The 26,650-nt window shown below is 30.2% G+C and overlaps 1 protein-coding gene across 1 annotated transcript; it reads right to left on the bottom strand.

The window, feature by feature from the left end:
* Positions 1-2,774: 2,774 nt before the first annotated feature.
* Positions 2,775-25,964, bottom strand: LOC118186746 (ATP synthase subunit C lysine N-methyltransferase). The gene is made up of 4 exons (XM_035356887.2): positions 25,521-25,964; positions 21,622-21,759; positions 13,536-13,586; positions 2,775-13,447 (listed from the first exon to the last, which is right to left on the bottom strand). The coding sequence occupies exons 1-4, from the start codon at positions 25,746-25,748 to the stop codon at positions 13,292-13,294; spliced, it is 573 nt and encodes a 190-aa protein (XP_035212778.1). The 5' UTR covers positions 25,749-25,964; the 3' UTR covers positions 2,775-13,291.
* Between the last annotated feature and the right edge of the window lie 686 nt (positions 25,965-26,650).

The following is a 26,650-nucleotide window of genomic DNA, read 5'->3' as shown; positions in this document are numbered from 1 at the left end:
TAAAGTCAGAGCCAGAATTATAACCAAGTTCATGTTTACATCACTTTGTAGGATTTTGCCATGTTTCTGCTATTGCTTTCAGTATAGCATCTAAAGTATTTTCTTGTCTTAAGAACTTTCTTCTTGCATATGAACTCTGTGAATACAACTCTTGATGATGGCAAACTTTGCCTCCTTGATTTTTATTCTGTCACTTAGTGAAGTGCCAGAATCTCTACATTTTGTGCATGAGCAGCTGTTCCTGGATCAAAAAAATGAAATTTATATTTCACAGTAAAATATCTCTAACCTGCTTTTTCCAGTTTCTCTGTTTTATATGATTACCAACAGTCTGAATAAACCATCAATCTCTCTTGTACATCATTGGCAATTTTTGTTATAAGTTTGGTTGCCTCTCTATTTGGGATCTGAGCAAAAAATTTAGCAATTGATAACCCACCAAATATCCAGTATTGTTTAAGAAACTTGCCATTGTTTCTTTCCAGTGCAAACAGATGTTTGTTTATGTTCCTAATTTTCTGTATGGCTACATACTTTCTTATTTAGTTGTCAGATTAAATGAACAGAATACACTTCTCTTGTAAAGTGTTCAGTTATTAGTTGTAGTTTTGTAAAGGCTGAGTTGCTTCTACTACCGTGATGTCAGTTCCTATGCCCAACAGTAAATATAACGAGTTAGAGTATTACAGTTACTGCACTGTTACAGTATTCTGAAAATAGTGAACCACTTGTCAAAATATATGCTTTTCCTTCACTTGAGACTTTTCATGTTGCACTTCGAAATGCTTTTATTGATATGTAGTTATGTTAAATGTCTGTTTTTGCATATTTAAATGCAAGGTAAACTGCATCTTTCTTGGAAGAAAGCTATAACATCTTCCTCACTTCTCAATAAGTCAAAATTTTTTAGGGGGGGAAGGAATCTGTTAATACATGGAATATTCAGAGTTCTTCTTATGATGAATGAATTATCAGTGATCATGAATTGTAAACATTTATGTGAAAAAGAAATATGATGACATATGGCTTTTTTGGAGCTTTCTTGTCTTGAGAAAGGGTAAATGATAGGTTAGGACTGCTGACCATTTGATGATGGTTAGCATTTATAATTTATTGATAATCTTGATGGTATTTAGAAAGTGAAACCCATAATAATGAGAAAGTGTGAAATTCTGTATCTTATTTGAAGAATTTTTTTTTAAAATCAGAAGTATATATCTATGATTAGTACTTGAAGAAAATAAATCCTGTAGCTACCATTTCTGAATATTCTGTATGTACATCTGTATGCATACATTGAAGAGATATTTCATTAGAAATATCTGCCTCATAACATGTAGCATCCCTTTTCGTTTGCTTGATTCTGATGATGTTGCATGACAAGGACTTCATTTCCAACATGACATAAGCCTTGGCAAGCCATACTGATACATATCTCTTGCACAGTTTTCTACAATGCATAAAGATTGGATGGCTGTAGTAGTAAGTAAGGTCCAGTACACATATACACCTTTCAATAGGATTGAATAAGTGACCTTGGAGACATGTAAGCATTCTTATGTTTGGGGATTATTCTTCAAATTATTTGAGAGTAATGGATTGATGCATTGTGTTAGAGTCAAAAGTCGTTAATCCGGACTCGTCGGGACTTCGGCGATTCCGGATTATAGCTCATCGGTTTAAATCTGGTAAGATGGCATGCAGAAATTATAAAATTAAAAATATGAAACCATAATTTATGAAATAAAGAACAATTATGATCTAAAGGGTATCAAAATTTATAAAAAAAAAGCTTAATATTTATTTGTTTACTTTATTAAACATTTCTTTCAATGTAAGTTTTTTATGTGATAATACTTTCTCTTTAATTCTATAAACAGACATAACTTCTTGTTCAGTTACAAAGTTCCGCTGTTCAAGTCCTATAATTGCTGTATCGAGAATTGCATTTAGTAAGGAATTATAGGCCAAATAAATTAAAAACATCTGCCCTGAAGATAAGGATAGTGCTGACAGATCAACTCTTCCAATTCATCGTGCGCCGAGGTTTCCCCCTGCCGCAGAGCAGCGTGAAATTGATAAACATATTTCGGAATGGTTAAATAAACACAGGATATGCCTTTATCCATTTTTTGTAGCAATTCCACTGTTTGCTTAATGGACTTCTAAACATACTTTCGCTTTGTAGATCCTTTACATATTAGTAAACATATATCGGAAATTCTATTTGACATAATTGAAAGTTCAAGCTTACTTTTATAAAATTGCTCTAACAGTCTGCAAAAAATAATAAGCCGGATCCAATTCAAAGATTAATGAACAACGCAATCTGCAACATTAACTGAATTAGATAATTTTAGCTTAGCTTATACCATCCGTTATACATTAAATGCGTAAGCGTAAACGTATTACGCGCATGCTCACACGCATATTCGCAGCCGTAAAAGTCTTTAGCTACAAACTTTCTGTATTGCAGAATGCATGCGCAGAAAGTTTGTAGCTTTGAGGTCCGGATTATGGGTGTCCGAATTAACGACTTTTGACTGTATATAGATCAGGGATGGCAGCCCTTTTTGGGAAGAGTGCCACTATCTGAAAGAAAAAAAAAAAAATACTTCCAACTTTTCCAACATTTAAAAAATGCAAAAATGTGAAAAAATGTTATCTATAGGCTTAGGATTTTTTTTTGCAGATACTAGTAGTACCTTTTTTTTGGAAGGGGGGTCATGTAAGTTTGAGTTGTGGAAATTTAAAAAGTAATATATAAACAAAACAAAGTTTAACTTAGGTTTTTATTGTTAATAAACATTTTTTTTTAAGTTGGCAAACAGATTACATATAAAATAAAAATGAATAATCTGAAACGTTTAATTCTAAATAATTATTAACCAGTCACTATTTAATTTTTTGAATTTGTAGTTTTTATTTTACACATTCATGACATACCCAGATTATATATATATTATTTTAGTTTAAAGTTTCAAAAGTTTCTAATATATTTATTGAAAAAAAATTGCGTGTAATTGGAACCACATGGTTTTAATGCATTTGGTTCAAGGTTCAACTGTATTTTATTATTTTCTTTAAGAATGCAGTGCATCATTTTCATAAAGAATGTTCAGAAGAAAAAGAGTCCTTTTACTACTTAAATGTAAATGCTGATCATGTAATCAAAAACTGAAAATATTATGCATGAATAGAATGTTATAATTTATGAACTCAAAAAATACATTTTTGAAAAGTCATTTTTTGAAAACTCTGGGAAGATGAATATCAAAATTTATGAAAGCACTAAACATTCTTGAGGAAAATAATGCAGCTTGTGTAATAACAAGCTTACATAACATAAATATTAGAATTTTTTATTACTTAATTGGCATTTACTAAAGTAAATAAAAACATTATCTCTTTGATACTATAAATCAATCATTTAATAGTATGCATATAAAATATCTCCAGTGTAATGAATACAATGAAAAATATTTTTGATATTAAGTTGAATTATGACAGAGAAAGTTCAAGTTGCATATCTTTGTGTAGTTTCGTTTTCATACATAAGGCCGGCCAATTGCAAGGCGAACTCGTTTTATTCAACATAATTTATAAGAATGTAGTAACTGATTTTAATTGATTATATTGGATAAGATTCTACAATGTTAAATTTGTTTTGTGTTATTTAATATTGTTCAAAATAATGACCTACATTACGTTCGCATATTGCATCATAGGCATTCCATCAATAAATTCATAAGAATAATGCTAAACTGAATGAGATAATTTCTTGCTAAATATGTAGCCTGTTTTTTAAACAAATCAAAAGATTCTAAATATTTTGTGTTTTTGTAGCAAAATATGTTAATTCTGAAATCCTTTCAATGCATTTTGACACAAGTAAAAACTTCCCAAGTTTGACACTAAAACAGTACCATTATTAATGATAATTCCAAAACATCATTTTGATTTAAATACTTAAACTTGCTAATAGATTTCAATGAATATTAAACGTAAAAAAAAACATTGAAAGTTATTGTGTTTAAAACTTGTATTTATCTAAAATGCTGAATTTTAAAATATAATTTATTATGTAATATGAAAATTAAATAATAAATTAGTAGTTTTTATAATATAAAATTATATTTAATATTTGTCACCATATTTTGTATTTTAGGCATTGTTAAAACTGTTTTTTAAAAGACAAATATATTTAATATTCATAACTATCATAATATGAATATTTTTAAACAGCAATATTACCTCATAAACAACATTCTTTAAGATTTTTCTAACAAATATTTGTTACCTCTTTTTATAATTTATCTTCCTAAATATTCATGACCAGTAACAGCAGTTAAAAGATAATCCATACATTTACAAGAAGTGAAGGGTTAGTTTCAATATTTCATTGTGTTAAATAGTTCAATGTGGAAAACTTTCATCCAAATTATTAAAAAAATTGCATCAAGTTAAATTAGGTTATTTATCATAGCAAAGTATTCAAAATTATCTGCTTTAGATGGTATGCTATGTTTTGCAACACGTATCCATATATATAATTTTTAGAGAAAAATGTTGAGCAGAAATAAGCTCAACATAAATATTGTCTAATTACTACTTCATATACACTGCCCTCCAAAAGTTAAGGAACAATGTTTTGAGTGTCTAATTTGAGAATGAAGCAACATAAAAAGGAGAAATTTAGCAGACATGTTCACTAAACAGTTCTTTAGTGAATGTGACCTAGAATGTTTCTTAAGATCAATACAAACATGAATTACAACAAAAAATTGCACTCTTGGCAAAGAAATCTAGTCTTGGAGAAACATATCACAGTTTTTCAAGGAAAAATGTGGTGGTAACATTACAAAAATGAGTTCTAATAAGAAATGTGGTCACCCCTACCTGCAATACATTACCGGCGGCAGCGATGCTCCATGCTGTCAATTAAGTCATGTGAAATGAGAAGCAATGACCAGACACAGAGTAATCCTTGCTCAAACTCATCTAACACCTTGGAGGAGGATTTAAAGTAGTAACCTGTCTCCCAAGATAGTCCCAAAGATGCTCTGTTGGATTCAGGTCTGGGGACTGAGCTGCCCACTCCATCCACTCCACACCGTGACTCTCAAGATATTCTTCATCAATGCAAGCTCAATATGGTTGCACATCCATCAAAAGAGATCCAGGACCAATAGCAGTGTCATATGGGCAGATATATTGACGAAGGATCTCGTCTCGATATCTCACACCGGTCAAAGTTACTTCATGGAACACATGCAGGTCAGTGTGACCACCAAGAAACATCCCAGCTCAAGCCATTATTCCACCACCTCTGTACAGGTGTCATTTGATAGTGTGAGATTGGTTGTATTTGGTGCGTTGTTCCCTCCAGATCAGCTGATGACCTGAATTACTCTCAAATGTGAATTGCCATGAGCTCAGGCAGAGTAATGTTGCTCCTCCTTCAGCCAAAAAAGCTAAATAATGGTCTCTTGCTGGTGTTGTAACTCTTGGTCTGCCTGGAACATGTGTTCTAGAAACAGAATCCTCAGATTCAAACTTATTCCATAGTCGCTGGATTACACTGCAGCAGACATTGAGACAACTAGGAGCATCAGCTTGTAACATCCCCATTTCCATCCATCCGATCACCTGCTACCTCAACAAATTGGGCAAACGACTTCTTCTGGACATTGATAGACTCTAATAGATATTAATTCAGAAGTCAAACAAATTTTTGCTGTTTCACAGGATTGTTATATTTTCAAATTTTCACAGGACTAGTTTCGATGGTTTTACCAAACCACCATTCTCAGCTGCAAAAGCGCAAATGAACGAGTGTTATTGTGTCTTAATTTTAATGTATATTGTCAACAAAATTGCTAATAACAATTAAATGTCAACACTCATGAAAACAAATTTTTTTCTCCAACTCTTACATAAATATTTATTTCTCTAAAATAATTGTGCTAGATAATGTTTTTGCATATATTTTCTTAAACTTTGTTACTATCATGCAGATAAATTGTGAATTTAAATGTTAGTGACATTTTTGTAATGATGAGCTTTGGAAAGCAATCTATTCCTTAACTTTTGGAGGGCAGTGTAGTATGTACATTGCAATTACATAATATTGGTACAGAATCATTTAGTTTTTAAATATGTTGATTTATTTGAATTGACTAATTAAAAATGGTTATATTTTTTTGGATGAAATTTGATAATGTAATATTAAATTATTAAATGTTGTTACTGATTAGCTGAATAAAGTAAAAATAATATTTATTAAATTTCTAACATGTGATGAATAAGCAAAATAATTTAAAAAAGTTTTAAATAATAAGCTACCATGTTTTAATGAGGTTATAGATTTTTAATCTTAATATTTCTTACTTTTCCTTTTTGGTTACAATTATAGTGATCTCTGTAATATAATATCTTTAGACTGTTTTCATGTAAAACAAGACACTTATTTAATATATTCTGACTTTTAACCTAAAGGTTAATATTTATGTAAAAATTACATATGCAAATTCTGAAAGGTACTCAAATAAAATCTTTGGTATTTATATACCATATTTATTTTATCAGTAGTATTCAATCTATAAAAAATACTTTCATCAAAGACTTTAAAATGTTAAAAGGCATATGTTAACTGATAATGCAGTGATGAAATTGTTTAATATTTTAGTGAAAGTGTAATTTTGTATGATCATTCTAATAAATGTCATAATGAAGAAAAGTGGGTTGCATCTGTCTTTCAAAAATTGTGGTATACACAGTAACATGTATAATTTAATAATGTTTATATTCAGTTATCATGTACAGTTGCTAGTTTACATTAAACTAAAATATACCATCATAAATTTCTGTCACTGTGTCATAAAATTAAATACTAAACTGATTTTTACAGTATGAGCATTAATTTCCAATTGAAATTTTTTACACTCTCAGAAGAATTTTGAGTAATACATTAATTTTGGTGTTTAATATTATAAAAAAATTTTTGCTGATAAAAATATGTTAATGGTATTTGTTTAATCACACAGGATTTCTTTTTCACCAGTCATAAAATTAATTTTAGAAATTAATTATTAGAATGAGTTATGTAAGAATTTGTCAGTCCATAATATTGGATGATATTAAGTTTTTAATATTCAGTAACAATTTTCAGTTAACCGATGAGAAAGTATAACCTCTCAAAAATATTTCTTCCAGAAAAAAATTTTAAAATAAGTTTTATTGTGACTTGTATACAATTAGTTATAATTAAAGAACTGAGTATATGAGATACACCGTGTACTGAGTAAATACAGGATGAGCCAAAAATTCATTAAAACATTAAAAATTCATAAAAAAAAAAGGAAGAAATTATGATAAAGAAGTGCAGTTTGCTAGAAAGGGTTCATGAGGAAGTCAGATTTCTTTAGTACAAAAAAATTTTTAGTTAAAAATATCACTGGTAGAAGGTGCTGAAGACCTGAAATGCAATGAACAGGACAGCAGTACACTCCATGCCTTATTCTTGCAATAACAGTTATTCAACATGACCTCCAAAACATTGTACAGAACAACATCTGTTATAGCTGAATGCAACATATCCGAATAAATTACAGAAACTTCACCACAGATAGAACCTTTGAGTTCAGCCAATGTTGAAAGGGATGATTGGGCTATTTGGAATCACTTATGTTAACATAAGTGATTTCAAATAGCCCCACAACCAGAAGTCTACCAGAGTAAGGTCAGATGACCATGGATGCCATGCAATCTTGTAATCTTGACTGATCACTCTGTGAAGGTTACAGAGTAAAGCTTCATCAAAGGTACTCAATAGGAATTGTTTTACTGGATTGGCATAGTGTGGTGGTGCAACATCCTGCATAAAGATTATTACAGATAACACACATCTTTGATTTACTGTATGCACGACTTTGTTACACAAAAGAGTGAGATAATGCTCAACAGTTACTGTGCACATTTTCCAGCCAGATATGGGATACGATTCTTCAAAGAATTGCACAACAATGAAAGATGAGGTGAAGCCACACCAGACTGTCAAATTGGTTGGATACAGTGACTTTGTTGTGAGGATTCGACATCACTCATATATGAGTAGCAAAAATTGAAAGTGTAGTGTTCTAGGTGTTGACATTCTTGTGTGATGTGAAGTATGCCTCATACATACAGAAAACATTGAAAAACCTCTGAGGGTTACTTTCAATTTTTGCTATGGACCACTCAACAAATGATTCCCTCATAGTTGTTTTTTCTGGCTGTAACTCATGCAGTAATTTTTTTGCAGTATCATGCTACTACAATTTGTAGGGATAGATTGCAGTATCATGCTACTGCAATTTGTAGGGATAGATTGCAGTATCATGCTACTGCAATTTGTAGGGATAGAGATGCAATACCCTATTGAGGATATGCCAATGAGTGAGGCACATCCCATATCCTTCCAGCTGTGCAAGCACTGCTACTCCCCATGGAAGATTCTACCACTCTGTAGTTCCTAGTGGTTTCCATCGCAGCAATTCAGCCCTTTGCCAATGAGGGTCTTCCACTTTGTGGCCGATCCTCCAAAGAGCCATTATTTTTTTAAACCGTTTGACAGGCTTCAGTATTCCAGAACATGATATGGGGCCATTCTACATCTTCAATCCTTTTGCTGTGTGAAATTTTCGCAATGGAACAGTTGCCAGCTCTCTATTCAAATAGAACAACTTCACCAACAATGCTCACCTGGGTAATGATAACATTCTGAAAGTGAATTTGAAATCTTAATCAGTCTTTTATTGAAAGATTATTTTGCAAAATTATTAATTTTTGCTGCTAAAATAAATCTGACTTTCTTGCGAGCCCTTTCTTGCCAACGGCACTTCTTTAGCTTAATTTCTTCCTTTTTTATGAATTTTTTAAGTTTGAACAAACTGTTGGCTCAATGATTATACTTTTAAAATATTAAAAACCATTTCAAAAATTAATTTATTTTGAAATCTGAAGCATAAATTGTAATGGAGGAATGCCCAATTAGTAACTTTAAGAATTTTGCTATTGTCAAAATTATAAAATCATGTTATTTTTCACTAAAACTGAATTAAATGCAAAATATTTTTTGTTCAAAGAAGATTTCTGAAAATTTATTGTGTTACAATTACCAAGAAATGTGGTGAAAGCATACATTTCTGTTTCACCTATAAATCTGATTAATCCATTTTCTATATTTAAAATTTTCAGACTAATATTTGTTGGCTGATTCTCATGCAGCAAAGCTTCAAAGATAAATTCACATTGGTAAAAAGGAAGTAGAAACAAGAGACAAAAAAAAAAAAAAAAAAAAAAAAAACAACTTTTCATTAAATTAAATTTATTGTGAGTCTAGTTCAAAACATGTTAAAATATTTCATTTGTCATAATATTAAACATTTATTCTATGTATATAACACTTAACTGTCGGAACCTCCCTGTTTTATGAGAATGCACTCAATGGAATGATGAGTCGTTGAAAGCAAATATCGGAGACGGTACCTTTTGCTGAAGTAAATAGCAAGAGAGACCCAACTAACCTGAATATAATGAGGATCCGAGTTCATATAATCCATAAAATGCATGGACATGCAAAAATGCTTGGTTGGATGAATCACAATTTCTTTTACATCACTTCAATGACCATGTCAAGGTACACTGCCTTACAGACAAACAACTGAATCTACTCACATACTTTAGGAGATAATTAGGCTGGTGTTGGAGTGCTTTCTGTGGGCATATCAGGGATTGAAGGTTTACTCTAGAAAACACCATGACAATAGCAGACTGTGTGAACATCACTACTGATCAGTTACACCCTTACATGGCTTCTATTTGCCCCATCAGAAATATACTCTTCCAGCAAGACAATGCTCTTTGTCATTAAGTCGAGAATTGTGCTTTGTGTGATATGTCAATGAATTTTAGTTATGTTCCAATCTCCAAACTTGCTGGATATTAATCCTATTATGCGCATTTCGAATATTGTCACAAAGCTTACCAGCTACCTTTTAATAATGTGTCGGCAATATATGGCCTTTTTTCACAAATCTGGTAAAGTTTTTCTATTTTGCATGTCAAAGGTAAAGCAACACATCATCAAGAGGGTAGTTATAATATTTAGGCTGATCAGTGTACATATACTCATTGAACTATGCTGTATTAAAACTCTGAAATTGTACAAATTTGAAAAGGAATTTTAATCTTTTTTTAAAGTGTACAGTCAAAAGTCGTTAATTCGGACACCCGTAATCCGGAATGATCTATAATCCGGACCTCAAAGCTAAAATCTTTCTGCGCATGCGCCGCATTGATGCATGCGCATAGGCGTTTTACTCGTGCGCACAAGACATTTACGACTGCGCATATGCGTCTGCGCAAGTGCAGACTACGTTTTCGCGTGCGCGTTTAATATATAACGGACGGTATAAGCTAAAATTATCTAATTATCTATTTCAGTTAATGTTGATGATTGTGTTGTTTCTTAATCTTCGAATTGGATCCTTCTTATTATTTTTTGCAGACTGTAAGAGCAATTTTCTAAAAGTAAGCTCGAACTTTCGATTATGTCAAATAGAATTTCCGATGCTGGAGCTCCCAAAGGATCTAGAAAACGAAAGTATGTTTCGATGTCCATCAAACAAAAAACGAATTGCTACCAAAAATGGATAAAGGCATATTCTTTGTTATCTAACCGTTACGAAATCTGTTTATCAATTTCACGCTGCTCTGCGCGGGGGGGGCGACGTCGCGGCGCCCAATGAATTTGTCAACACTATCGTTATCTTCAGAGCAGATGTTTTTATTTTATTCGGCTTATAACTCCTTACTTAATGTAGTATTTAATTTCGATGTACTCCGTCTTTGATATGATTTAAATCAAATTCCTCATCATTATAAATATCACGAATACACATCTGATAGTTTTCTGGTTGCAATTTTCTAATTTCGACTATGCGTAATGTATACTTTACGCATGCACGCATTGAAAGAAATGTTTAATAAAGTAAAAAAATAAATATTAAGCTTTTTTTTGTAAATTTTGATACTCTTTAGATCATAATTGCTCTTTATTTCATAAATTATGGTTTTATAATTTCTGCATGCCATCTTACCAGATTTAAACTGATGATCTATAATCCGGAAAAACCGATAATCTGGAATCACCGAAGTCCCGACGAGTCCGGATTAAAGACTTTTGACTGTATTAACATTTAGATAAAATATAACATTCAGTTTAGTTGTATACCAGAATTTATATCTCAATATAGTAGCAAACAAAATATGAAAAGAGTACATTAAAGTCAAGAAGATATTAACAGTCATCCCATTAAACATGAAAGAAATTAATACTGATGCCATTTATATGTATTAAACAGTAACACAAATACATGACATTGGATATATTGTCAGTTAATAATTATGGTTTTCTAGGTTTTGCGAAAGAATAAGTGTTGTGGATGTATTCACTTATCTCCTATTTCATTCTATAGCTTTCTTTTCATTCACAAAGTAATATGTAAAACATGTAACTCACTTCTAAGTCTGTTATCTTATCAAGTCTGTGACTGGTTAATTTTGCGAGTTATATGTGGCTACATTTTACCAGGTTGTTCAATAAGTTTGCAGAGCGCCATCTATTCATCAATATTAAACCTAAAACTTCGACGCCATTTTCATATTTGTTCTTTCTTAGGAACACGTCAAAAGTTTCATTTTGATCTGTTAATTTATTCATTGTTTAACCGCCCTTTATATCTAACGTGTTGTGCCTTTTTTCAGGTATGGATAAAATTGAGCAACGTGTAGTTATCAAATTCTTTGTAAAGAAAGGTTTAAAGGCAATGGTAATTCATACCGAAATGGTGAATGTGTTGGGTGAATCTGCTCCTTCAAAAACAATGGTTTGCAAGTGGGCTAGTTTATTCAAAAGTGGTCATACCAGCCTTGAAGACGATCCGCGAGAGGGACGTCCAAAAACTGCATCAACACCGAAATCATCGGAAAAATACAAGATATGGTATTGGAAGACCGTCGATTGACTGAAAGAGATTTAACAGAGGCTTTAGGCATTTCATTGGGCACAGTGAGCAATATTTTGAGTGTTAATTTGGGTTTAAAAAAACTCTGTGCAAAATGGGTGCTGCATTCTCTAACGATGGAGCAAAAACACATTTAGATGCGACTTTGGCAGCAACATTTGAAGCGTTTTAAGAAGAATAAAAGTGACTTTATCTGTCAATTTATCATAATGGATGAGACTAGGGTCTACCATCATGATCCTGAATCAAAACAGGAGGCTAAGGAGTGGTGTGAACCCGGCTCTTTGGCGCCGAAGCGAGTTCGTGTGCAAAAATCAGCTAAGAAGGTGTTAGCATCAGTTTTTTGGGATGCGAAAGGAATTTTGTTTAGAGATTACCTTCAAACTGGCAAAACAATTAATTCGGAATTGTTATTGTATTAATCAATTAGACGAAAACATTTGTGAAAGAAGACCCGGATTACAGAAGAAGAAAATCATTTTCCAATAAGATAACGCACCTGCACACACAGCTAAAAAAACATTGCTAAAATACAGCTAAAAAAACATTGCTAAAATAACTGAATTGAAGTACGAATTGTTGCAACATCTAACCTATTCGCCAGATTTAGCTCCCTCCGACTTCTGGCTCTTCCCACACCTCAAACAATATCTCCGTAGAAAACGATTTTCTTCAAACGAAGAGGTAATAGCTGCCGTGGAGGGATATTTTGCAGAGCTGCTGAAAAACCACTACAGTCAAGGGATCCATAAATTAGAAGATTGTTGGAATAAGTGTATTGAAGTTGAGGGAAACTACGTTGAAAAATAGTCATTTTTTACAAATAAAAATTGGTTTCTTCATTTCCGTTCCACGAACTTATTGAACATTCTGGTATACTTCTGATGCATATTTTTTCCTCGTACACTTGAATAAACTTTATTATATCTAATGAAGACCTCTAATTTACTGTTCAGCAGCAGATTAATACCATTTTAATAATGCATATATACTTAATAATGTGCAACATGATTTTAAAAGAATATTTGAGAATCAGGTAAAGCAAATGCAAGAATATTGTTCAGAAAAGTTTCTCAGACAGACTTCTGTATATATATATATATATATATATATATATATATATATACACACCTATCATACCTTAAATAAACACTTTAATGTTTCACTTTTGAACTTTACATAAAAATAGAAACTATGAAGTAAAAATAATTAATAATTAATAATTATTTAAGAGCACAGTTTTTCTCATACAGCCAAACTTTATCAATTCCTCTGCCAACAGATTTAGTTACCTTCCAGTTTGGTAATGGATACCTGCATGCAATAACACAACCATTTTGGGTAAGCTCTTTTGCAAGTTTTTCTTCCAAGTGTGGCATCTATGCACAGAAAATAGTAATAGTTTGTTATTGAAAATTAAACATAGTTTAACATTATTCACATAAAAAAGTGAAACAGAGAAATTACCATTTGCTCCACTCCAAAGATGATGACATTTTCAAAATTCTGCAGATTGGTCTAAAATTGAAAAAGATTATAAAATCAGAAGCTAATATAAATGATACATTCATTGAATCTAAAATAATTATGTCAAACTATTTATTATTTCGCATTATTATGTTTTTGAATGCTATATAATGTCTAAAATTCATTTTAAATCATATCTATATACACTGGAACTTTGATTATTTAAACTTTAATACTAATTTACAATTTTCATATGAGTAAAGCTAAATGTTTCTTCAGGTAAAAAGAGTTAAATTTTTCACTTGAGAAGTTAAATTTCTTTTAACTCAGAAAAATGTGATCAGTCAAAATATTTTTTGAATAACACTGAAATTGTTTTCTGTATTTTTTAAGTGCTCAAAGTGACATTTTATACCTAAACCATAAGGTGAAACCTTCGTATCTCAACTGTAAAATCTTTAAATGTGAAGTATGCACTCCTGTGTTTTTTTAAATCAATTAGTCAGTCCTAAAAATAACCACATACTTAATTTTTATGAATATTTTAAAATGTATTGTAAAGAAAATTGCATTTTACAAATACATCTGAATTTTGGTTTGTAATTAAGAGACTGAACTTTTGATTTGGAACTAAGATTTTTTATCTGAATGAAATGATTAAGTGAATTAAGGAACAAATGAAAGCAAAAGCGATTGCCATTTTCAGATGGAAATTATTTTGTAATTCTCCATTAGAACTATGTATATTTATGCCTACATCATATTCTCCAGAAGTTCTTTCATCAATTTCACTTGCATTAACATCATCTCTAAAAATCATAGCAATGGAGTTCTTTACTTTTTCAACATTTCATATGTACATAAAAATATTTTTATCATTAATGTATACAGTAATTTCCCATCTGACTTTCTGAAGCATATTTATATGAAAATCAGTGTACAATTCCAGACTTTTTTAAGCCTAATTTTCTGAAAATCTCATTTACTTGAACTTTTAATCTCTCAAAGCTTTTCCTATTGTTTTCAGCTTCTCAAAAGTTCAACTATGTATTAAACTTTCAATAAGGTGAAGTAAATATCATAAACCAATATACAGCATATATATGTATGATATTCTTACATAATAATGTATCATATATTGCAATTTTAGCTTACTATGGCTTGTGTACAATGTCAACAATTGTACATTAAATATATAAGCATTTTATTAACTTATAACAAAAAAGTTCAGATTTATATATTGCATATGTGTCTTTGGTATTATTGGAATTATAGTAGAACTTCACACATATCTTGAACTCCAGTTATCTGGATCACTTGTTCCCCTCCCCCAGGCTAAGTAAATTTAAAGCTTTAGTAAAGTTATTTTACATCTTTTTAATTTTTATGGTGACTTTTAATATAAAGAAACAATATTCTGCAAATAATATTTTGATGAAGATTTTAAAGTAATTTAAATGCATGAGTGTGGCATTGCATATGACATAGACTTTATACCTAAACTGAAATTTTCAAACTACTTTATAAATTATTTAAACAACCACACAAAAGTCTGTGAGGAACACAACCCCTCCTCCAACATATCCTTTTCTAATTTGTAAAATACTCCTTTGATAAATCAAGAAGTCAGCCTTATGTTCTTATTATGTAAATAAGCTGTGGCATAATTACATATTAAGAGCAAAGAACATTTGCCCTTGATAAGCAACTAGTCATGCATATGGTCATAAACATGACTGTTAATCTGTGTGAGCGCTACACTTCAGATCAGCTAATATAATAATATTTTATTGGGCTAGGGGTATACAACTTGTTGAAACTCATTAGAAAATGATGTTATGAGAAGGACAAGTGTGTGAGCAAAAACATATGTACAAGAGAAAAATTTGCTACTGTTTAATGAATGAAGCTTCCTCGGGCTGCCTGCCACCTTCTTGCATATAGCATACCACCCTAATCACATAACTGCAATGATTTATTCTTTTCTATGGTTGTATACTTTTTGATATGATATGACATGGTATATTTTTTTTACACAACAGTATAAATCAAATGCCAGAGTTCTCGGTAAGATCACCAATGAAGAAAACATGTAATTCAATCATTATGACCCCAAAAAGAAAAAGATGATAACATTCAGTAGAAACATGTAAGCTCTTTACACAAAAGAAATTCAGGAAGCTGAGTATTTGTAGCTGTGGTAATCAACATATTTATACACAAAAATGTAAAGTAAGAGACAAATATAGGGGACTTATTTTAAAAAATAAAGTTATTTTTTTTAAGTGTATGTCTCTTTATTTCTTGACCATGTGATAATACAGAGTTTACTTTTTAATTATCCCTCATATTATAAACATTTCCTAAGACAAGACAGGAATATTGATGTGTTTTACATTTTATAAAAAAAATGGTACTTTTCAGTTACCTCTGATCATATTTTCTTAAATAAATACCAAAGTAGAAGAGAAAACTTATATTTTATCCAAAAAATTCAAAGAAAATAAAAAGAGAACATATAAATTAATAGAGGGCAAATAAAAAATGTCATTTAAATGGACTGTTTCTGTTGAGAAGTATTGATTATCCTACAACATCCATACTGCAGCAAAAGGATTTTTTTCTTGCAATCATTTTACCAGACATAATATGTTAAATACACATCTAAATAATGGCTAGTAACACAGCATTGTTTTCTGATAGGTTAATTTGTAGCCCTTTAAGGTACACTGCTGTACGTTTTCCTAAACATAATTTTGTTATGTGATCATTTAGACATACAATGTATGACTTAAAAGTTATTAAACTTTTGAAAATGAGTTATAGCTTCTGGACCTGCCTGAAGCAAATTTATTAAATTATATTTGCTTCTGGTTATCATTACTGAAAGTTTAACTGAAAAATGCAAACACATTCATTAATCAATAATAATGTTAAAATTGTTGTTTCAAATTATTTTTGAGTATGAAGATCAGAATACACATTTCTGGACTAAAAGAATGTATCTATAAAATGTTTTATAATATATTTAAAGAGTAATTCATAATATCCAGAATCATGTATTATATTTAAATATGTAATTCCTGTTTAATCAAACACATTGTTTCTACTTGTTTGTTCAAGAAAGTACAGATGTTTTGTTATTAAAGTAATTAAGTTAAGTACATTACTAAAACGTAATACTAATTAGAACGTAGAAAGATGGGAAAAAGTAGAAAATATGCCAAATTAATAATTAAATAGTGAACTTATTTATTTTATGGTTGCAATTTTAAAATGCAATCTTGATTCAGCAGGTGCATTAAAATAATTAAAAGATGAACAAATATAAAAGTTTACATGAAAACAAAAATAATATCATGCTTCATTATGTACATCTGCTCCCCTCTATTTTCTCTATTTGTATTACTGGAAAATCACAAGGTGGAAAAATAATGCAGTGTATTCCAGTTTACTAGTAAGGAAGGAATTTATGCAGCTAAAATGTTCATATGAATTAGACTTTAAAAATTATGCTTAGTTATTGCTCCAGTACTGTATTTTTCCCCTCTTTCACATTATATGTTGTAATCAACCTCCGAAATTACATAAAAGGAAAATTTTTAAGTTTTAAAATTAAAATCTCAAAGTATAACATGTAACTAATAGAAGTCTACAATAAATTTTAAATGAATTTTAGGAAGGAGAAAACTGCACAGCATATCTTTTATTCCATAATTTCCTCTTGCAATATGGGATTGCAGGCAAAAAGGGAATGGGGAGAATGTATAGGTTATTCAAAGGAATAAAAATCTCAAAGCAAATAAAACAACATACAATTTTAAACCGGCACTGAACTGAATATTAAAGAAAACATATTTCATGTAATTTCATATTTTAATAAACTGGAGAAAAGTAGGAAATTTTACTATGCCTTGAGTTTAATGATAAATAAAAACAATGAAAATTTCAGGAACTCTCATATAGCAAACAGTCAGTTTATAAAAGGTTTATGCTTTAAAAATTACTACAATCTAAGCATTAATTCCGTGAATGGCACTTTTTTTTTTTTTTTTTTTGGATCTGTTTGTGATGGTCTGTATTGAAATAGCATTTATTAGCTAAATTAATGCAATTAATTATTTTAGTCTATGTTTTCAAAAACTGTCATTCATTACGATAATATTTAAATAAATAAAGTAAATAAGTAGAAAATTTTTTTAAAAAATAAGGTAATATACATCAAATGATAAAAAAACTCATGATTGAATAAAGATGGCCATGCCACATAGGGAGTTCAAAGAACAAATGCATACAAAAATTAAACCATGTGATATGCTTTTTTTTTTTTTTTTTTTTAATTTTTTTATTTCATTTTTTAGATCAATTGTTACAATTTTAGAGAAAATTTTTACTAGAACAAAATACATGCAAATTAAAGAAATTACTTAAATTGTTTGTTCTCCTTATTTAAACAGCACATGGAAAACCTCCAACTTTTATTTATATGGTCAATACTAGCTAATTAGGACTTACATAGTCAATACTACCTAATTAGGGCATGAACACACCTAATATTTGAACATAATTAAGCAAGTTTCCTAATTATTTAAAATTCAGTTTTAATTTCTTTCTTTTTTTAACATCATTTTAACACAGCAGCTTTCAACCTTCTTTGCCCTATGTATCCCTTTTATCACTGCTTGATGAACATGCCTCCCTCTGTCAAAACTCAAAAAACACACAGACATTTATTTAAATTTAAATTATTTTTAATGTGTTTTATTAAAAAAGAAAAACTATAGAAAATGTTGATAAAAGCCAAGTTTTGTATATTCATAAACTAAAACTAAATACTTAATAAGTAAATTTAAATCTGATTTCATCCCTCCCTAAAACGATGAAATTCCCTAAATTATGAATCCTGGTTGAGAACCTACATTCTAACACTTTATCAAGCTATGAATTATTTATTTTTACAGATTATGTAAAAAATACAAGTGATGTATGTATTCAAAGATTTATAAATTTTCATTTTAAAGCATTCCTTTCTTGTTTTTGTTGTGGTGTTTCCTTTTAGCATTAATAAATGTAATGTTTTTGGAGTATATACATATATACATACTCTATAAAAAATATATTATCCTGTGAACCATGAAACTATCACTAAGCAGCACAATTTTGCACCAGTTATGGATAAGTGTGATGTAACAACACACTCATAACAGGGGCACTTTCATTTGATGTAAATACCATTAATTCTCAGTAAGCCACCTTTGGTTTTTATGAACAAAGCTAAAAATAAATTTTTATTGCTGTATATACTTTCCTGCATTTTAAAGGGGAAAAAATGATTAAAATTTAGGACTGCCTTTTACAGAACAACAAACTGTGAATTATTTTCAAAGTCATGAAATTCTACCATTAAAAAAGTGTATATTAAGGGACAACATATTGTCAGCTGAATAGGACTGAAAAAATAGTAACAGACTGGAACAATAACCTACAGGAAGTTTGTACTCACAGCCTTCTAAATAGAGCTTTATTAAAATCAGAAGGCCTAACAAAACAGTAGAAATCGACAAAAGTCTTTTCACAAATCATAAAAATGAAACGGATCAACTATTGATTGTTTACTTAATAAAGAGTAGTCAGTCCTTTTAGAATTCCACAGGAATAATTGGAGAAATTTTGGCAGAATCTCAGCTAATTTTCATGGTTTGATGGTAGCCAATTTTTGCAGTCAACAGGATAATATGCAAGTACCAAATCTTTTCACACAGCTCTCATGAAAATAATTATAATATTAAAAACTTCTTTATAATTATTTTTTACTATATAGATTTTAAACTTTTTAAATTTATACAAAGAAAATGCATATATTTCTTACCATTGTTTCTAAGAGTTTCTAATTTGAAAAAGGTGTGCTATATACTTTGCCATACTCTAAAATAAATGTGAAAGAACAAATCAAGAACAGATAACCAAGACAGAACCTATTGCAGGAGACTCCATTAGATTGATCAACTGCTATACAAGGGATTTGATTTCTCTCCTATATGATGTGCATTTTAAATTGAATTTCTTTCATTCCTTGAAGCTGCTCCATACTGTCAAAAAGTCTATTTTCAAATAAAATTTAGGCTATTATGGTATAAAGATTCAGACAAGGGTAGTTTGAATAGACTTAATTCTTTACCACTGTTGGTATTATTTTCTGCAAAACAATTCTTCAATCACAATCTAAAATCCTCAGTCTCGATTTATGACACTAATCAATTCTTGCACAGCACATTTAAATGTAACATTTTCATACTGTTCTTAAACCAAAGGATCATTTTTAGAGAACTAAATAATGGCACAGCTTGTAGATGCAACATAAAGATAACTTTATGAATAAATCATATTCTTGTTTATTACACAATCTTAAACAGACAAGAATAAGGAACTTAAATTTCAGAATTTTTGAGGAGCAAAAGACAAAGTTATGAGGATTTGAGTGTGTGCTGTGAGAAACTTCAGAGCAGTAAATGATGACAACGCTGACAATAAATAAAGACAATGATGCCTTCATTAAAGGCTTTCTAAAGAAATTGGCACATTTGTATACAGTCAAAAGTCGTTAATTCGGACACTCGTAATCCGGAATGATCTATAATCTGGACCTCAAAGCTACAAACTTTCTGCGCATGCCTCGCTTTGACGCATGCGCATAGGCGTTTATGTGTGCGGGTAAGACCTTAACGGCTGCGAATATACGTGTGCGCATGCGCATAAAACGTTTACGCATGCACGTTTAATATATAACGGACAGTATAAACTAAGCTAAAATTATCTAATTCAGTTAATGTTGCAGATTGCGTTGTTCCTTAATCTTCGAATTGGATCCGGCTTATTATTTTTTGCAGATTGTTAGAGCAATTTTATAAAAGTAAGCTTGAACTTTCGATTATATCAAACAGAATTTCCGATATATATTTGCCAATATGTAAAAGATCTAAAGCGAAAGTATGTTCCGAGGGGAAAGACGTGGCGCGCAATGAATTGGAAGTTGATCCGTCAGCACTACCCTTATCTTCAGGGCATATGTTTTTATTTTATTTGGCTTATAATTCCTTACTAAATGTAGTATTTCATCTCAATGTACTCCGTCTTTGATATGATTTAAAACAAGTTCCTCATCATTATAATTCGCTTCTGATAGTGAAGAAAGTGACAGAGGTTATTGAAAACGAAAAAATTTCAATTGACAAATTAGTCGGTATTCTTGACATAGCAATTATAGAACTTGAACAGCGGAACTTTGTAACTAAACAAGAAATTATGTCTGTTAAATAGAATTAAAGAGAAAGTATTATCACATAAAACGAAGCAACTTAAAATCAAAGAAATGTTTAATAAAGTAAACAAATAAATATTAAGCTTTTTCTTTTTGTAAATTTTGATACCCTTTAGATCATAATTGTTCTTTATTTCATAAATTACGGTTTCATATTTTAATTTTGTAATTTTTGCATGCTATCTTACCAGACTTAAACTGATGATCTATAATCCGGAAAAATCGATAATCCGGAATCGCCGAAGTCCCGACGAGTCCGGATTAACGACTTTTGACTGTATTATACACGGGGAAACTATGAAGACATCCATGCTGCCAGCTCTTTCACCTGGAATGGAATCAAAGTCGAACTATCATTGTTCAGTGACTTTACCACTCATTTGCTTGTCAGCAGGTAATGTAGAGAAATTGAGAAAATTGCAGATAGATGTGTGGCTCAGAATTCTGCAGAAATGGTTGGTGTGATGGATCTCTGCCAATATTCAGGGTTTGATAGTAGCTGATTTTTACAGTCAGCAGGATAACACGTTAAGTATCTATAATTCTATGCTTTTTTAAATTTATAATGCAGAAGATAAATTGCATATCCACCTTTTAGCTTTCAATAATAAATTTACAATTTGAAAAATTGTGAAAGTTAAATGAAATTTTAATTTACTTAATTAAAATTAAAACCAAATTTTAAAAAAAGGTTTATAGACTTGTTTAAAAGTAATTATAAATTTAAACATGTCGAATTATTATGGAATAAAACATGCAAGCTCTTACTTTCCAGATATCTTGCCTCTTAAAAGATGCCTGTTTATTCAGTCCTAGATAGAAAGCTTTTATTTGGGAATAAATGACTAACCATGGATTGAGTTCCACTCCAAAGGACTTGAAGCCCAATTTGGCTGCTGATAAGACCTTAAAATACCAGGGTTCATGAACACTTTGAAAAATAGTGGAGCTTTAAATAAAATCCAGATATTTTATTAATATTCAAAATATGCAAGCACAATGATCTCAGACCTGAACTGCTGCGCGCCGAATGCAAGCTAAGCATCTGCCAGATATTTTTGTTGGTTAACTATGTTATTTAAATATAGAGATAGATAAATTTTCAGATGGTCAACTATTTAAAATAGTTTTAACATATTTAATTAATCATTAAATAACTTACTTTGGCTAATCTTTGAAATTTGGTAACAGGTAGTTTGGCGACATTTTGGTAAGGCGATAAAGGTAGGACTTTAGCAGTGTACATGGATAAAGTCAAGAGCGTGCGCAATGCCATTTTTGTGCAATTCTGGGATGTTTTTTATGTGAAAATTGGTCGACGTGCACATGGGTACTGTGTATGTGCAATTCTTAAAAATGCGGCAAGCAGTAGGCGATTCTGCACTGTCTCCCAATTTCGCACCTAATCTTCATCATGATTAAGCACTTTTGTTCCACAAAAGTTCTAGCATAAGCGTAATTCGGCTAGCAGATTGTTGGAAAAAAATGTTGAGGTAAAAAAAAAAAAAGCCTTTACTTCGTGAAAACAAAATGGCGTCCAAAACAAAACTAGCAGGTTGCTGTAGCAGGGTTGGTCGCCAAATTTTCACCAAAAAATCGTCAAGTTACCTTAATCCAAAGATTAACCCTTACTTTAATTTAAACTAAAAGTAAACAAATTATAAAAGCGTTCTAAGTTTTCAATGAAAATTTTCCAAGTGAGGCAAAAAATAAATAATGATAACCTCTAGTCTCTTCCTTTTAGTTATCTGCATAACATTCTGTACCTTGGACAGAAATTCTCTTAACCCTCTCGCTGTGCATCCCACGATTTCCACGGGCAACGTAAAAGTAGCAAAATTTGTGCAACCCACAATTTCCGCGGGGATGAATTTGTGCAGTCTATTTAACTGTGCAACCCACTCTCTCCCCGTTCAAGGTTTCTTTTCGGCTTTTCTGTGAAGTTTAATTGTTTATTTAGATGCGGGCTAACAGATGGTGTTAGTTTTCCACATTTCTGCTAAATATACAAGAATACATAATGTTGCATTTTGCGTGCGCTTTTCAGAGTTCAAAGATGTCTGGCACGAAGCATTTTGTGAGTTGATATAACCTATATTCCTGATAATATTTCCGACACTGATAGTAGTTCTGACTCTGATTTCAAATATATTGAAGATAGTTATAACGAAACTGGTGAGAATTTCTCGGATTCTGCAGATAGTGTTGAATCTGAAAATTCAGTTTCTATTGAAAACGTTCGACAGTGGTGCAAATTGATATGCAAAATATTACATTATTATGCAAATATTTTCATTAGTATATATGTTTTACCTTTGTATTTTATAAAATAAATCATAATTTAACCAATATTAATTTTCAAAATTTTCCTTTTTATCATTATTCTTCAATTTCAGTATTCTGACAACCTTTTTCTATGATCTAATTCTATATTGAAAAAAAACTCTTTTACAAAAATATTTTGTATATTTTAACTCTAAAATGGTGATTTGATTGACTCTAATATTTTAACTCTAAAATATATGTAGATTTGAAATATGTAATAAAAAAATACGCAATTTTTAAACCTATTTTGATAAAAAAAAAAAAAAAAAAGTGCAATGAGAGGGTTAATCCTGGATTGTAGATGTTCACTGGGCTTCTTTCTTTCTAATTTTAAGCTGTAAAAATAAGCTGTTCCCATATTTTGTTCCCATATTCGCACACAAAGCAATTATTCTTAGTACCAAAATTCTTAACTGAGATTATTTATTCTTTGACAGAAGTAGAAATAAAAGTTAATAACATTTTTATCTTCAAATTTTTAAGTAAGATTTACATTACACTGCATATTAATTAGCTCCAATTATAAATTATTATTTTTGGAGTATATTAATTAGCTCCAAGTTTCTGGCATGATGTTCATATTGATTTTTGATGGTAATGAAAATAATGTAAACTCAGACTTATAATAATCGCCGAACTCAGAAAATAATGTAAACTCAGACTTATAATAATCGCCGAACTCAGAAAATAATGTAAACTCAGACTCAGACAAATAACTAAAACTTTGAAATGTTTGCAATAACATATTTGCAACAAATACATAATTGAAATGTATTCATGGGCTGCATAAGATTGCTTCGGGGGCTGCCAGTCTGAGACCATTATGCTAGCAAGCTCTGCAATGAAAAATAATATAATGTCATTATACAAGCTAAACTATATAACAATTATATAGAAGTGACAGTTTTTGTAAAACAACCCACTTACTTTATCAACTAGAATCCAAAAGCATAGTCTTCTCATGGGCGTCTTGTTTTAGAAAAATTTTATACAGAAACTGCATTGAAACTTCAACTTCAGTGCAATTTCCATGTAATTTAAGAATGCATAGCAATATTTTACTTTATTCGGTTTAATCCTAGTATCCGGTGCATACGGGATTTGGCTACTTTTGGCGACTTTATGATGAGCAGTAAAAACGGGACATATACGATGAGTAGTTAACGGGTCATTCAAAGAAAATATACAGTTAAACATAGTATATACTATGTATATAGTACTATGTATATCAGTACTATGTATATAGTATATATACATAGTATGTATATAGTATATATACATATATATACTATGTATATAGTAATTACTATATACATATTATAGTAATATAAAGTATTACATAGTATAGTAATATAGTACTATATACATAGTATATATAATATAAAGTATTAATATTATATATACTATGTATATAGTATATATACTATGTGTGTATATACATATCTATGTGTGTATAGTTTATATATATAGACGTTCTTTGGATCATTTTTGGTGTTGGCGATAATTTTCAAAGTCGCGCCAAGGCTGCACCGTATACTAGGATTTTACCCTTTATTTATTGTTTTGAAATTGGGTGTGCCATTTAATCTCCACAACATTTTACAAAATTATGGCAATCATTATAATTGACATTAAAGAAAATCATTTAAAACATATACAATATTAATAATCTTATTGCTAAGAGTAATTTCATAACTAAAACCACACTAAAATTATAAAAATAATATTTTTAAGCAGAAGATGTTAATATTAAATTTATTATACAACTACAATAATGCTATAGAAAATACAATTGTGTTGGTCACAAGCCAATCGCTGTTTACTAACATTTTAATTAACAACTACATCTGCATGTCTTAAATTTACTAACTACTGAAGACTAGATGAAATTCATTCTAAAATTTTCTAAAAATTCAAATTATTCTTATATTTTGGAAAAACATCTATAGCAGCATATTTTAAACAGAAAAATTTCTGAAGTCGTAAAGCATAGTACACAGGAAAGGAGACATTCAACTTGCGGGCAATTCAAGACATAATTAGGCAAAATTTAATTTTAACTGACATGATCAGAGCATGTGAAGAGTAATTTTAAAGTACAGTTTATCAGTACACTAACTGATCTTAACCACACTATGCAATATATTAATCTATCACATTATCATTTACAACAACATATATTTTATTGCATCATGAGGCATAGCAGATTAAACTATTGTGCTACTATTTATGACATCTATTATTACAGTAAAACCGCTGAACATCTGTTCATAGAATTCCATCAGTTGTAAATCAAAACATAATTATATAACAAATCCATTTTAGAAGAAAATACAACTTACAACACGGCCGTCTCCGCTGCCTAAATCTATGACATTTCCTCTCCTATTACGTAGGAGCCTGGTGATATTTTTTATTTGTGAATTAGTTGCGGGTACATAAGGTAGACATATTTTTCTCACTGCAGGAAGCACAAAAGGTACACTCCCGACCAACAAGCCTACTGCAGCACTACCGAATATTCCAACAGCTATCATACCAGTTGTCCTTTTGTTACTATCTTTCATCATATAAAACGCAAATAAATCGGTACATGAAAGTTATGAATTTTGCTTCTGACTTTATGCTTGAACAATATTCAAGCTAGCGAAAGTTAATTCGATTTTAAAATAACACAAATTTTTGCTGCGACTTTGTTTATGCCGATTTAAAAAAAGCTCTCTTTAGTCTTTACAACCTTGTCGTCTGCTTTTTTTATAGCGACTTGATGCCAAAATGGAAGTACCAAAGCAAGCTGTGAGAAAGGCAGATAGAACAAATTTAATTTATTCGAAAAAAAAAAAGAAAAAGAAAGAAAGAAAGAAACTAAAAATATGACATATGGGTAACCAAATGATAAGATAAAATTCTAACAAGGAGAGTAATTCCTTGCACATTGTCTCGATTTGATCAGTTATTTTTTTGTTTTGTTAGTAATTAAATAATAAAATGTGTACCTTTTAAAATATTTTTTTGTTTGTGTTACAGAAAAATCAGGCTTAAATTTAAGTAACTGATTATTCGTATTCTCATTATTAGAAGATATATGATTGAAAACAAAAATATGCGCCTCTAAACAAAAAATAACTTTCACTTTTATTAAAGTCTGGAACTGAAACCAAAAACAAACATTTCGCGGTCTTTTAGAAAATCATGTATATACAAATAAAAAATATACAATATAATTACTTGAAAACAATTATATTAAATAACTTTAAGTTTATTTTGCATAAAGCAAAAATTTGCATACGCATAGAACCCGAAAAGTTCATTATGCACATAAAAATGGGGGATTTATATGCGAGCATAGGTAGTTATTTCTTGAATTAAAATTTAAGCATTAAAATCTCATTAGTGTAGATTTAAAATGTGTATTAAATTTCGTGTTAAATTCCTCTTGGTAAAGTACTTATTTATATTATGATTCAGATTA

Source organism: Stegodyphus dumicola, chromosome 6 (genome assembly GCF_044657685.1).
Source record: "Stegodyphus dumicola isolate Sdum_Otavi_A_Nest chromosome 6, ASM4465768v1".
NCBI classification, from domain to species: Eukaryota; Metazoa; Arthropoda; class Arachnida; order Araneae; family Eresidae; genus Stegodyphus; species Stegodyphus dumicola.
This window is presented reverse-complemented; position numbering and strand designations above follow the sequence as displayed.

What these genes read in the sequence shown, in the direction of transcription:
- LOC118186746 (XM_035356887.2), bottom strand. Translation starts at nt 25,748, where the DNA reads ATGATGAAAGATAGTAACAAAAGGACAACTGGTATGATAGCTGTTGGA. An exon ending in AGAGGCAAGATATCTGGAAA is followed by an intron (nt 13,587 to 21,621) that starts GTAAGAGCTTGC and finishes TTTCAATTTTAG; the next exon opens with ACCAATCTGCAGAATTTTGA. An exon ending in TCTTTGGAGTGGAGCAAATG is followed by an intron (nt 13,448 to 13,535) that starts GTAATTTCTCTG and finishes TTCTGTGCATAG; the next exon opens with ATGCCACACTTGGAAGAAAA.